Here is a 14,116-nt window from a genome sequence, read left to right as displayed (position 1 = left end):
TTCTTTAATAAATGCACCAAATTGTAATAATAACTATTTAATAATTACGTTATTAATAATATGGAACTTTTTTTACTTTGTATAGATTTATTTAATACTTTTTGTAAAATAGATTCACACAAATTTATTTTATTTTACAACAAGATAAATGTTTTCTTATGCAAATTCAAAATAATAATAATCTATTTTCCTGCACATATGTTATCTGCCCTAAATTTATCTTTTTTTTTTCAATAATAAACAATTTCTGTAAAAGAAAAAATATAATTAAAAAATGAAATTAAAATTCCTGCTTAACAATGCATGACAATTAAAATCTAATGTGATTGTAATTGAGATGTGGACACAATTAAAAATATATCAAGAAAAACAGTATATATATCATTTTGTGATGGTATTTTGTATACATCTACATTTATAAATAAAATCTATATCAAAAACAAAATATATATAAATTTCTTAAAAAATATTATCGAAGATGATACATTCTTTACTTTCAGTTTCATAAATTTAATTAATGAAATATTTCATACTATAAACATATTTGTCTGTGGATAATTGATACAGATCATGTATAAATGTTGATTATTTAAGAATATATATATATATATATATAGATATATGTATGTATGAAAAATGTGCAACATATCTTAAAGACTGTTATTCAGATCGAGACGTGGCCTTTTACTGCGCACTGTTGATGCATCGTCCTGGGCGTCGCCATTGGTGGACAAGAACTCTCTTTTTCTGTCTATGCTCTAAAAAAAATTTTATATTCAATTAAAAATATTACAATTAAATTGTTTAATAAAAAGGATCAGCAATATATATGTAATTATTAAGTAATACATTCTATAATAATATAATTATAATATAATTTTTTTAATGTAATATAATGTAATTTAATGCAATATAATTTAATAATATAATATATTATAATTACTTTATTAAACATAATGATAAGACACTTTTGACTAAATATTTGTAAATATCTTTATAAATATATATCTATGTAACAAAATATTACTTTAAAGTTGGTTCTTCTCTTATTGATATTATAATATGCTCTGTTTTAGACATGTAAATTTTTATTTCTGCGATATTCATGGTATCTTATTAATTAATCCATTATATATATTTGTCATATAATTTTTTTACCTTTTTATCCCACTGTTGATGCAGATATCTCAATAGAATGGTGGTTTTCTCAGTAACAATAACTGAGCAAGTATAAAATAATTAATTACCATATGTATATACAGTATATTAGTCTGCATAATTACAATCTATATATACTTTGCTCCGAAGGATAATCCTTAGTCGGAAGATAAACTGAAGGTCTCTTGACGCATGTCCGATTCCCATTGTCAGTATGAAAGTTTGCAAAGTTGTTTTCGTCATGTGATGGAAGATCCTTCAAAAACTCAGCAACAGACTGCGAACAGGTTTTAACGCAAGCTTATACACAGAGATACTACATTTGACCATCCTATAACATATCTCAATACAAAATATTATGGAAACAAAAAACTTAAGAAAATCCTGAGAATATTTAAAATTCAGAAATACTAAATTATAAGCTATTTGATGTAAACAGTGTTTTTTGAAGTGACCAATGTGATATATAATCGCTGAAATCATGAAAAATAGAAATCAAACGATCTTAACATCTCTCACCATTCTAAACGGATTATCTGTTGACTACAGGATTCAAAAATCGTTCACTTATAAAATAAAAGACTTTTAGACGAATAAATCACGAAACCACGAAATAATCGTCAAACTTCATACTACTTTTTTGGTTCAGTGGTTTTAGCGCCATCTAAAAGTTTACTCTCGAAAAAGTTAGAACTATTAGGAATATGTCGTTATCAATTGGTAAATATGTGCAGTCTTATTTTTGCCGAGAGATCTATTCTCCTAAATTTGTAGAGTGCTTTCAACTCAATAATGTAATTTCTATAAATAAAATGTGATATATTTATGTGCATCGGTGTGCATATGATACTTGTATGCATCAACATATTTTTTGTTTTGAGTTTTATTAAATAATATATTATATGAAAATAAATGGAGCTTTTTATTATTCTAGCATTAATAACAGATAAATAATAGATAGTAAATCCAAAATCTTTTTTTTCGATGTTTATATTTATCTTATATACAAAATCACTTTTTTTTATTACTTTCACTACTTTTTCAGTATGCTTATAAAAGTGTCCCGTGGTAAAGAAATTTTTCCAATCATTCTCATTTTCTTCTTTCCTTCTGCTTGTTGTGCCAACAATTTTTTTCTTCTAGTAACATCACCTCCATACTAGGAAAAAAAAAAGAAAGAAAAAGATATTTTAGATAGATTAGATATCATTAAAAATAATAATACTACTTTAAAGAGTTAAAAAAATTTACTTATTACTTATATGTATTAATATACATATTTACTTACTAATTTTGCTGTTACATCCTTTTTGTATGGTTTTAAAGTTTCTCTTGCAATTACTTTACTCTTTATTGCTGCTTGGATTGCTATTTCAAAAAGTTGTCGAGGAATTGTTTCGAGAAGCCTAGCGCATAATTTCTTGCCCGTTTGCAACACTTTCGCTTTATGTACAATTGTACTTAATTCTTCCACCTGTTTTCCATTCAAGAGAATATCTAACTGAAATTTGTATAAAAGATATAATTCATTCATATTAAGAGTTTTTAATTTATTAAGAAGATTAAAATCACACATGATAGCAAGGCAAAAGTTGCAATAATATTTAATAATTACCTTTACTATATCTGACAATTGATAATCATAATCTTCGTAATCAAAACTGGCATAACCAGAACTTATGCTCTTTAAGGAATCATGAAAGTCAAGGATTACTTCGCTCAATGGCATTACATATTGCAGCATGAGTCTGTCATTGCCAATAGTCTTGTTTAATTTTTCTACGCCTCGCTTTTCTCGGCAAAGTGACGTAATATCACTCATATATTTAACTGCACATATTACATAACATTGATTATTCTATAGATAATAATAATAAAAAATAAAATTAAAAAATGTGACAAAAATGTGAAATGCTATCTTAAAATCTTTCATCAAATGTAAAACTGAATTTATAGTTTTTTTTTTTTTGTGTAATCCTTAAATTCTGCTTTGAGTAAAAATAAATTTTAATGCATTAAATGAAAAATACATACCTGGTGTTATAACAGTTGCTATAATCATAGGTTCGTAAAATTCACTAACAATCTGTATGTCTGGGAAATGCGCTGGATTATTAAAACTTATAACATCTTTTTGATACTTTGCTATATTTTTACTGCCAAAAATCTTTGCCTTATATGTAACTGCTGGTGCTGTAACTATTGGCTGTGCCCCATATTCCTGTTCAAGACGCTGAATAAAAACTTCCATATGTAATAAGCCTAGAAAACCAATTCGCCATCCTCTTCCAAGTGCAATGCTACATGTAATTTTTTTGTATTAATGATAAACTTATCAATCCAGTTGACATTATATATGTAATCGACCAAATCAAAATCATTTAAAATAAACTTTATATTATTGATAATATATAAAGAAAATGGTTTTAATATATGTTATTAGGAAGAATGATAAAATTTGTACCTTGATTCTAAAGTGATAGTCACAGCACTATCGTTTAATGTAAGTTTATCGATAGCTGCTTGCAAAGAGACAAATTGTGACTGATCCATTGGATACACACCTGCAAATACCATCGGCTTTGGGGGCTTAAATCCTTCTAAAGAATCAACAGATTGATGCCGCAAATGCAAAGTGTCACCAATGTAAGTCTCTTTAGACTTCATATTGCATGCAATGGCACCTACTTGTCCAGCAAATCTAGATACATTTTAAATTGCGTACAAATCATAAATGAAAAATATTGTATTATGTATATATCTCATACTTAAAAAAAAAATTAAGTTGTACTCACTTACATTGTCTTCACATTCTCTGCATAAGGTCTAAGAAAGAAAATACTTCGAATTTCGTATGATTTTTGCATATGTGAAGAGGTGATGTATTTGCCAATTGACAATACTCCATCTTTCACATAAATTAAAGAAATAGCACCTTTATGCTTATCATACCAGCTATCAAATATTAGTGCTCTAAAAGATTTATCTCTATATACATTAGGTGGTGGAATTCTTTCAACTATAGCATCTAAAACTTTATCAACGCCAGTGCCTAATTTAGCAGATATTTTGATAACATCAATATGTTCTACATCAAATAATGTCTGCAATTGATCTTTCACCTTTTCAGGATTGGCATTTTTTAGATCCACTTTATTGATTACTGGTATTATTACAAGATTTTTATCTCGCGCCAAGTAATAATTAGCTACTGTTTGTGCTTGGACACCATCGTTTGCATCGATTAACAATATAACTCCTTGACAAGGAGCCAGTGAACGATGGACCTCTGCCGAAAAGTCTACATGACCTGGTGTATCAATAAGATTTAAAAGATAATTCTTTCCTTGATATGAATAAAACAATGAAGCTGTCTGTGCTTTCACAGTAATTCCACGTTCTTTCTCCACTTGTAAATTATCCAAAACTTGCTTTCCGGAGTTTGCCTTTATGGCCCCAGTTAATTCCAGCAGTCTATCTGCAAGCGTACTTTTACCATGGTCAACATGTGCAACAATACTGAAGTTACGAATATTTTCAACTGGTATATCATATTCTACATCAGTTGTCTCTCGTACGGAAAAACACTTGTTTGATGAATATATCCACCTTGTAAAACAAAATATAAAATTAATCAAACACACTATCTATCTTTCTCTTTTATAAATTTTTTTTTTATCTTAAATTGAGAAAAGTCTTTATATAAAATAAAATATAAATAACCTTTGTTGCTTGAAAATTTTTGTACTGCGAATAGTATGAATAATCTTGGTGTAAAATAAATTTGATATAACTTTACGCATTTTTATATGTATTATGTAAAGCAACGAAATGAATGAACTACGTAACAATTTCCATCAGACAATATTTCGAACAATTTTCTGTATTTAAATGTGATAAATATCTTTCCACTATTTTAAATCATGAAAAATATCAAGGGAAAAAAAATACATGAGGTTATGCCAATGCCACAACTGTACTATACATGTATATGTCTGTCACTTTTTATCATAGATATATAAAATATATAGATGAAGTATTAATTGCCGATATTGGCAAGAGTGCGTTCAAAAAGAAATTTTTGTCTCTTTTGTCCTGATTGGTCAATTAAATGCTACTCCGGGTGCGTTCGGGATGCTTGCTGTCGTGCTGTAGACGCAAACGCTGCGAGATCTGTTCGGAGAGCCAATAAGGCATTGGCGATTGTGAACTCCATGAACAGCCTTAGCGCAGTATCATGGCGCCAAACACTTCAAAATTAAATCAGCAATATAATTAAAAAAAACTTATTGAGTAATTGAGTTACTAAGGCCGTACTACACAAAAGTAAATGAAAAATTATTTCAAAGTGACTAGCAGAAACATATTTTGTAACAGAACACATTTTTTTAACATACGATTAGATAAAATAGTAAAGAAAATCTAAGCAATCCGCGATTAAAATGTAAATATTAAACAATTTTAATCTAGCACTCTTACTATCTCACAAGTAGGATTTTCGAAAGCATTCTATGCGCGTTTGGTTGCGTTCGGGGAAAGCATATTCTATCCGCGCTATTTAGCGCTATCAGCTGTTCGCGGAGCTAGCTGGTAGCGCTATCAAACGCAATCATGACGTCATTAATGGTAATGTGCTACGTCATAACTGCGCGCTATCAATGTAATTCCTTCCGAGGTGATGTAACGATAGCGTTAGCGTTTGTGAGCTCTCTGAACGGTGGTAGCACTATCAATTTAAATTGTACATATGTACATTTTTAGTACAAGTTTAGACGTGACTTTTGATTTGCGATTTGATTGATTTGATTTTGCATTATGGATGACTATTATGTTGAAATAAATTTTCGGGACGCCGAATCTGAAGAGCAGTTCAAATTTATTTATTTTTAAGTAAACGTAAAACTACCCAGTCAGCCAGGTCTGTTCTAACAGATATTGCCAAGTGCTTGCTACAAATTATTGTCAGCAAAAAGGCTACAAATTTGGTACAAGAGTTGTTATTACCGATTAAGCTGGCAGATTGCCGCCAAGAATCAAGCAAAGCTTGCTAACATAACTATACAGCAAATTGGCGACAGAAACCGAGCAAAGCTTGCTGACATGACTGACATCAGATTGTCGGCAAAAACTGAGCAGGATCTAGAGTGCACAATTTGATGGCAAATTGGCAGCAAAAACCGAACAAAATCTGCAGCTTATTACAAAGTATTATAAAATAGTTCAGTCGCTTATCGCTATGCGGCGCGTTATTCATTATCTATACCCCCTATTCAAATTCTTGTCATGAGTGTATATAAAGTCTACAAAATTCTAATAATATTATAATATATATATTTCTATCAGTTCAATTTTTGACATAATTCTTATACAGGAAATTCAGATATTGAATTGATTTTTGGCAAATCGGACAGATAATGGTTCGATTTTCACTTATTCAAACAATTTCTGTCCAAAAAGATCTTTAATTTTATAAATTAAGTTATTTGAATTTACTTATATGTTTTAACATATTAATATATGATTTTATATAATGTCTAATTATCTAATGGTCATTTTATGACCAAAACTTATCATCATTTTGTTACTTAGGGTTAAGGCTTTAAATCTATTTAAATATATACTTTTATATGAATGGCCAAAAGCTGCAGAATTTGTTCGGTTTTTGCTGACAATCTGCTATCAGATTGTCTTGCGCAGATCTTGGTCGATTTTTGCCATCAATTTGACGTCAAATCATGTCAAGCTTTGCTTGGTTTTTGCCGTCAATTTGCTGTCAGGTTATGTCAACAAGCTTTATCACCAAAACACAAGCTTAATGCGGACACAGATGGCACTGGATTTGTTACCAAGTTTTGAGCGAATTTGATGCCAATTTGGCAACAATTTGTTATCAAATTGCTTACTGGGTAATGATATTGCTCAAGCAATTTTGGAAAGTCGTCGAATGGCTGAACTGGAAAAAGAAAGAAGGCACAAGGAAAGAATGGAGACAAAATTTAAATTAATAGAGAAGCTTGACAAAATCCTGGGAAAGATTTAAAAATATAAAAAGAAAAGAAATATAAAAGATGTAACGTATGTAATATTATAACGTATATAATTTCATATGATTTATAAAAGATTTTATAAATGGTTTTATTGATGAATCTATTAATTCTCGCGCTATAAGTGCTACTGCTGTTAATAAAGTTTGTCTATCTTGCTCCACGATTTCAACGGGTACTGTCATGTACAGTATCATGTGTTAGGAGGCGCCATGATACTGCGCTAAGGCTGTTCATGGAGTTCACAATCGCCAGTGCCTTATTGGCTCTCCGAACAGATCTCGCAGCGTTTGCGTCTACAGCGCGACAGCAACACAGCAAGCTCACCGAACGCACCCAAGTCGTATCAACAATAATGGCGTAGTGGTAGTGTTTGTTTTCCTTTACGTCAGTGTGTTGTTCGGGCCGGGTTTTTTCGCGCATGCGTGACAAACGCGGTATCAGTACAGTGCTTAGTTGACCAAAAAGAAGTACCATTAATCACCCGCACAAAAATATCTAATAATTGTTAAACATCTATTATAAAAATATTAAATATTAAATATTCAAATAAACACATATATATTATAAATAAAATATAAATAAACTGAAAAAGGAAAGGGTAATAAAATAATTAATTAAAAAACATTTTAATATAAACAAAAGTAAAATTTTATTTTTGGCAGAATCTCGGAGAATACCAACATTTGTTGCAAGGGTAAGGAAAACTGCCAAAAACCTCACCAGTATTCTTACAAAAAATACAAAAAATAAAAATATTTATTTGTTTAAATAAACATAAATAAAATTCATTAAATATAAAAATATCTTTTTAAAAATAATTAATTAAATAATCAATTAAATAAATAAAAAACATTTTTTCTACAAATACTAATTTTAATTATAATGTAATTTATATCATTTTTTTTTATTAAAAGAGACAATATAATAATTAAATAAAATAAATTCTAAAATATACTTACCTATTCACCTTAACCTAGCCTGTCCTTATTGCCGGGCCCGCCAAGACTTTCGCGCCCAAACACTACTCCTCTTATATACACCGCTGCTTCGGCTGCCATCTACCACGCATGCGCGAGAAAACCCGGCCCGAACAACAACACTGCTTTACGTTTGTTTGATTTGTTCTCGGGAAGCTTCATTATAGTCGAAACAATTATTTCTTACATCAATAATCTCATTTGTAGAAAATGGATACACTCGACACGGAAATTTGCGGTTTTCTGAATGTGAAATTGATAGGAAATAGATTTATCGCGCAGAAAGTAAGGAAAAAGACTTTGACGTTGTCGAAGATTTGGAAACGATTGTGGTGTTCTATAAAAAAATTAGAACCCGGTCTCGGTATGCAAGTACAGTTTGACACTAAACTCATTTGTAGCGGCAGTGCTTCTGTAAAACAAGGTGAAAAAGGTAGTTGCATCATAATACCGCCAAATACGGTAGTATATCGCATTCGCTCTAAAACAAAGCAATATGCGTTCGCTGTATCATCAGCGAAAGACAGAAAGCCCTTGCTGTCATTGTCAGCTAATTCGGAAACTGAGACACAGCATTGGATGGCAAATATTCGACAATTGTTGAAACCTAGAAGACATTGTTGCATGGAGAAATTTTATAGCGTGTCCATGGTTGATAACGCGCATTCCAAGGCATCAGGTTTAACTGGTTAATACAATTTTTATATATATTTGAAATTATATTCTTGTCAATTATAAAGTTTATATATTGATTTTGATTTAATTTTTTCTTCAATTTATAAGGTTTATATGGAGATTTGATTGCCAATGATACAGGAATTTTTATCAAGGATGTTTATACTAGTGAAACGATTGAATCTTTCGAATGGAGGGAATTTAGTCAATTTCACTTAATGACAGCAGGCCGTCCAGAAGATGTGAAACGTATTTGTGTAATGCATACCACTAAAGAGTCTCGTTGTGGTATTGGAGAACTCTATATATTTTGTCTCGATGCTAATAAATTATTACAAGATTTAGTGACACAGGGTCGTGGTCCAAAATCAAAATCTTTGAATTTTAACAAAGAGGATCTTGAACCAGTGATGCACCATTATAAAATTAATAATTGTTTTTCACAGCTACAAAATAATTCATCACTTCATATTCTTGACACAGAGGCTAATTGGTATATACTAATGTATATATATATATATATATATAAATATGTGTGTGTGTGTGTGTGTGTGTGTGTGTATATAAATAACAGTATTATTTGTAATGATAAATAATTATTTCTGGAATAATATGTGAAAAATACAGTTTAAGGGCATCAACCTGCACTAAAATTGTAGAGAATATATATGAATCAGAACCCAATCTGATATATAGCGAGAAAGTTGATTCTTATAATCCCAAGATATCAAATACTTCTATTGCTTCTGGAATTTATGAAGAAATTGTAGACAATATATGTTCTTCTAAGCAACAAACATCTATTTCCAACGAAGAGACAGATAAAATTCTATGCAATCCGCAGATTAAACCTCCAGCATTACCACCACGACAGAGAGAAAAATCAGACAGGTATGATTGTAAATTTTAATTTTACTTTACATTTTTTTTGAGTGTTTCTTGAGAAAAAGGTGATAAACATAAAATAAGACTAATTTTCAAAAATAATTCAAGATCAGGATGTTTTTTAAAACAGGATCAATATAGGACAATATTCCTATGCAAAAATGTCCAGTCTTGAAGCCAGATTAAAAAGTGCTGAAGAATGTATACAGAAAATTACTTTTACAGACAATAATTATGTCCCGATGTCATCTCAATTAAGAGGTCCTAATATATTTGAATCTGATGACACGGAACATTTAAAAGAAAATGATTATGTAATTATGCGATAGTATTTGTAATGTAATACATAGATGTAGATTACCATTTCGTAAAGCTAAAATATTTGAAAATATGTAAATGTCTTAAATGTTACATACAATATTTATATTATATATAATATTCATGTGGTTAAATAATATATTTATATAATATTCACATATTACGTATTATATAATACATATTAGATAATACTTATTATTCGAATGTGCCAATTTAAAATATACATATATTTGTCTATTGATTATTTTGTATCAATTTCATACTTAACAATAAATTTTATATTTTGTGATATGCATATATCAAAGTTAACAGATTTTTGTTAATTTAAGGATTATTGGTTTGACTGAAGTTGATACAACTCGGTTAGAGTGAAATATATATGAAGTTATTGTCTTCTGGCAAACATCTACTTTATATTTTTGCAAAATAGTGATGAGTGTTAGTTTGGTTTGAAGAGTATTTAATCGCTCACCTGTCAAAATATTGTTTGTAATGTTACTAAATAAATGATAATTTTATTAATGTTAAAATATTAGTTTCAAGTTTAATGTACATATAGTATTTTACATTAAAAAAAAAAAACTGAATATTGGTTTTACGTACCAATACAATATCTTGATCCATATCCAAAAGGTATGAAATACATTGGATCTCTGGATTGTATAGCTTCCTTTGTGAATCTCTCTGGTTCATAAACTTTTCGGATATATTTTTGGATCGTGATGAATTGCATAGACTGGTATAATAATAATTTGATCTTTTGGTATGGTTATTTTAGTGTCTTGAAAAGTGTAACTTGATAATGACTTTCTTCCTAACATAGCTCCTACTGGATATTTTCGTAATGTTTCTAAAAATAAAACAATTTTAGCATAAGTTTAATTCGCTTATTAGAACATTATTATGCGAATAATTAAAAAAAAATATTGCTTTTGGGTGCATCAATATTAAAATTATTAAGATTAAAATATATCAACAAATAATAATATATATACCTTTAAAAACTGCATCTAAATAGGACATTTCGTTTATATCCTTATATTGTAGGTTTTGATTTTTATTATAATTGTTTCGTATCTCTTTTTGCAGTTTATCTTGAATATTCTGATTTAAAGCTAATTCATATAACAAATTCACTATTATTGTAGCAGATGTCCTGTGGCCGGCAATAAAAAATCTATGTAATTGTGCGGCTAGAAACTGATCCGTTACATCTATACACACAAATATAGATTTATATATTGGATATTATATATATAGGAGGAAGAAGAATTCGCTATAATTTTTTATTTCATGTGTAAATTATTGGATTAATTTATAATTGATTTTTTCTTGGCTGTAGATTGATAGGAATGTACACAACTTTATATGTCAAGTTAAAAAATTCTGTTAAACAAGATTTACTTGCATTAATTATAAATAAATGTATATAACGTATACTCTCGCATTATATGTATATTTGAAAACTAAATTTTTTAGAGGAAAAGTTTTCACAGAAATATACTGGCTTTAAGGTTTTAGAAATGTAAATTCTCGTCATTACACAATGGATTATATCGATATATAGAGTATCAGAAGAGAAATCTTACCCGTTACTTCAACCAACTTTCCAGGATTTTCCTTTATTTCCATGAGTAAGGTTATTAAATCGTATTTGGAAGTGGCATGTTTTTTTCGTTGCTCCATAATATTGATTATTAAATCGATGTAAAACTCTGTTATTTTATCATTATCGAACATGTAGTAACTAAATAAATTATACAATTGCGGTACTATGTCCCTTAATATAGCCTGGAGTATGTCTTTCCAGTTTGCGCCTTGCACATCTTTAGAATATTTAAAAAATTTATTTTCTTCGTTATTTTCCTTTGCCAAAGTATTCATGTCAATCCCTAAAAAGGAACTGCTAATCATGTCAGCAATTAATCTTTCTATCAGGTTGCTGCAATTTATGCAATCATCTTTCGATAACAATCCTTCTAGATAATCGTCGAAGCGTTCTAAAGATTCTAACATCAAGCAAAACATATTCTTGAGTTTGCTTGATGTAAAAAGCGGTGATAGTTTTGTCTTCAAGAGTTGCGCCGTTAATCCGCTATTGAAGAACAGAAAATGTTGTACTGGCTCCGCCTGAATGTAATCGTCAGATTAAATCAAGCAAGAAAATAACTTAATAATGATTACCATCATAGAAAAAGATACATACTTTTGTACAAACATTTAGCGATCGATTTGTTATAGCCCGAGAAGGCTATATACGAATTATTAGATACATATTATTTTAAAGAGATATTATTTTATACAATAAGATATTGCTCAACGTGTAACGCGAATACAGATCACGTTACGAACGTTGACCGAACGAAGCGCTGACAACGCGAGCCACGCGCGAAGCCCGAGCGACCGCGCAATCACCCATTACGAAAACGCGGAAACCAAGGCACGCGGAATAAGGATGTTGCGAAAATGCAACGTAGAAGTCCTACCGAAAAGCAGAAAGGAAATTGCGAAAATGCAAGCAAAGAAGTCCTACTTAGAACTCCTTAGCTTGCATCCGGATTGCCGCAAAATCGAGCGACACGGCGCATGGTCTTGTCGCTAAACGATCCCCTCCTGGGAAACCAAGGGGAGTTAATAAAAAGGCCCACCGCTAACGAACGGCGGGCAGTCTTTACCATTAATATTACGCGGGCAGTCTTTACCATAAATATTACGCGGGCAGTCTTTACCATAAATATTACGCGGGCAGTCTTGATCATTAATTAATATTACGCGGGCAATCTTTATTCCTTTACGCGAGTAATATCTCTAACAACCGCGAGTGTCAAAACGAATATCAATAATTATTATAATATTAAATAGCCACGCAGTCGGCAGAAATATACACGAAGAAGCGAGAGGCGAGTCTCGAGACCGAAACTCGACTCTAGACACGCGCACGTTAAGATAACCGTTATCGTGATACGCGACGTGAGCGAAAGTGCGGGAACATTGTAAATAAACCAAACCACAAATAAATCTGATATTAATCTATTTATTTAATGTGGAAAGTGTCCGAATTATTTAAATAAAGTTCTCAGGCGGAGCCCGAATTCCCAAATTCCTTCCGGCAAACGATCCCAACTACCGTGCCTCTCCGGAGGCACAACATAATTTGGTGGCAGCGGTGGGATCTGCCGAGGCATCGCCAGAACTAAGCAAGACCTGCAAAAGACACGGTTGTGTTAAAAAGCGGGCACGCCAACAATCAATTCAATTGAAGTTGACGGACGGAAGCAGCAGCTAAGCCTTCCCCAAGACCTGCAAAGCACCCAGAGTGTAAACAGGACAGGCACGCCAGCACACGTAAAACGTAAGCTGACGGAAACTACAATCAACGGAAGACACCGCACGGACAACAGAACGAGCATCGCCACAACAGCTGTAGCAGAAACGTGAGCCGCCAAGCATCGCGATCTACGATAACTCTACAGACAACGCACCGACGCCGGACAACGACCGCCGTACGACGAGCATCGTCAGCCGTATCAGCCGCCGAGCGAAGGACTGCAGCGTCAGCAACCTACTGACACAGCGAGCGATCATGCGAGCCGTTATACTATTGTAAGTCCGAAAAAATTTAATAAATATAATAGCGTGAATGTCGGAAGGTTCTAATATACCGAAACCGATAGCGAACCGATCGTGGTTACTGAGCGAACCAGCCCGACGAGCGATTCAATTAAGATTAACACCGCGAGAAAATATTTATAACGCGCGAAAAAACTTAGAAACGCAATACTCGAGCGAAAGCGAGCCCGAGTTACCGGAAAACGTCCTCACAGAACGCGAATTTCCGTTTAACAATTTTGACGAAAGCCTATTCCCGCGTAATACGACTGACCCCACTGACGATACTCAACGCGAGACTAGACGTACGCGACCGTATATTAGTAGAACTCCAAGTAGAGTATCCCTACGGCGCGAATTTTCATTAACTTCCTACGAAAGCGATCTATTCGATCCGGAAGAAATTTATAGCCAACAAGAAAGTAATATGGCCGAATCGCGAAATCC

The 14,116-nt window shown here is 31.6% G+C and overlaps 3 protein-coding genes and 1 pseudogene across 6 annotated transcripts; 1 reads left to right on the top strand and 3 right to left on the bottom strand.

The window, feature by feature from the left end:
• Positions 1-79: 79 nt before the first annotated feature.
• On the bottom strand, positions 80-1,795 carry LOC138938620 (DET1- and DDB1-associated protein 1). Its single transcript, XM_070305744.1, has 4 exons — positions 1,678-1,795; positions 1,297-1,435; positions 1,159-1,220; positions 80-758 (listed from the first exon to the last, which is right to left on the bottom strand). Exons 1-4 carry the CDS (start codon positions 1,678-1,680, stop codon positions 651-653), a joined length of 312 nt encoding a protein of 103 aa, XP_070161845.1. The 5' UTR covers positions 1,681-1,795; the 3' UTR covers positions 80-650.
• Positions 1,796-2,128: 333 nt separating this feature from the next.
• Waw (Translation factor waclaw) lies at positions 2,129-5,094 on the bottom strand. Its single transcript, XM_070305714.1, has 7 exons — positions 4,882-5,094; positions 3,958-4,767; positions 3,623-3,859; positions 3,193-3,458; positions 2,774-2,988; positions 2,447-2,659; positions 2,129-2,317 (listed from the first exon to the last, which is right to left on the bottom strand). Exons 1-7 carry the CDS (start codon positions 4,959-4,961, stop codon positions 2,192-2,194), a joined length of 1,947 nt encoding a protein of 648 aa, XP_070161815.1. The 5' UTR covers positions 4,962-5,094; the 3' UTR covers positions 2,129-2,191.
• A 2,359-nt stretch (positions 5,095-7,453) lies between these two features.
• On the top strand, positions 7,454-10,282 carry LOC138938596 (uncharacterized). 4 transcript variants are annotated; one of them, XM_070305695.1, is made up of 5 exons: positions 7,454-7,568; positions 8,390-8,870; positions 8,966-9,350; positions 9,485-9,748; positions 9,873-10,282. In XM_070305695.1, exons 2-5 carry the CDS (start codon positions 8,393-8,395, stop codon positions 10,069-10,071), a joined length of 1,326 nt encoding a protein of 441 aa, XP_070161796.1. In that variant the 5' UTR covers positions 7,454-7,568; positions 8,390-8,392; the 3' UTR covers positions 10,072-10,282. The 4 variants fall into 4 exon arrangements, with proteins under 4 accessions (XP_070161796.1, XP_070161798.1, XP_070161799.1 ...); XM_070305697.1 differs by lacking the exon at positions 7,454-7,568 and having other exon boundaries at positions 8,120-8,615; positions 8,700-8,870; XM_070305698.1 differs by lacking the exon at positions 7,454-7,568 and having other exon boundaries at positions 8,120-8,870; positions 9,851-10,011.
• An 83-nt stretch (positions 10,283-10,365) lies between these two features.
• On the bottom strand, positions 10,366-13,510 carry LOC138938518 (cytochrome P450 6A1-like; annotated as a pseudogene).
• Between the last annotated feature and the right edge of the window lie 606 nt (positions 13,511-14,116).

This window comes from Polyergus mexicanus, unplaced genomic scaffold (assembly GCF_030449975.1).
Source record: "Polyergus mexicanus isolate NDT 795.1 unplaced genomic scaffold, iyPolMexi1.0 SCAF_13, whole genome shotgun sequence".
NCBI classification, from domain to species: domain Eukaryota; kingdom Metazoa; phylum Arthropoda; class Insecta; order Hymenoptera; family Formicidae; genus Polyergus; species Polyergus mexicanus.
Note: the sequence above shows the minus strand (reverse complement) of the source record. Positions and strands in the feature narration are given on the sequence as shown.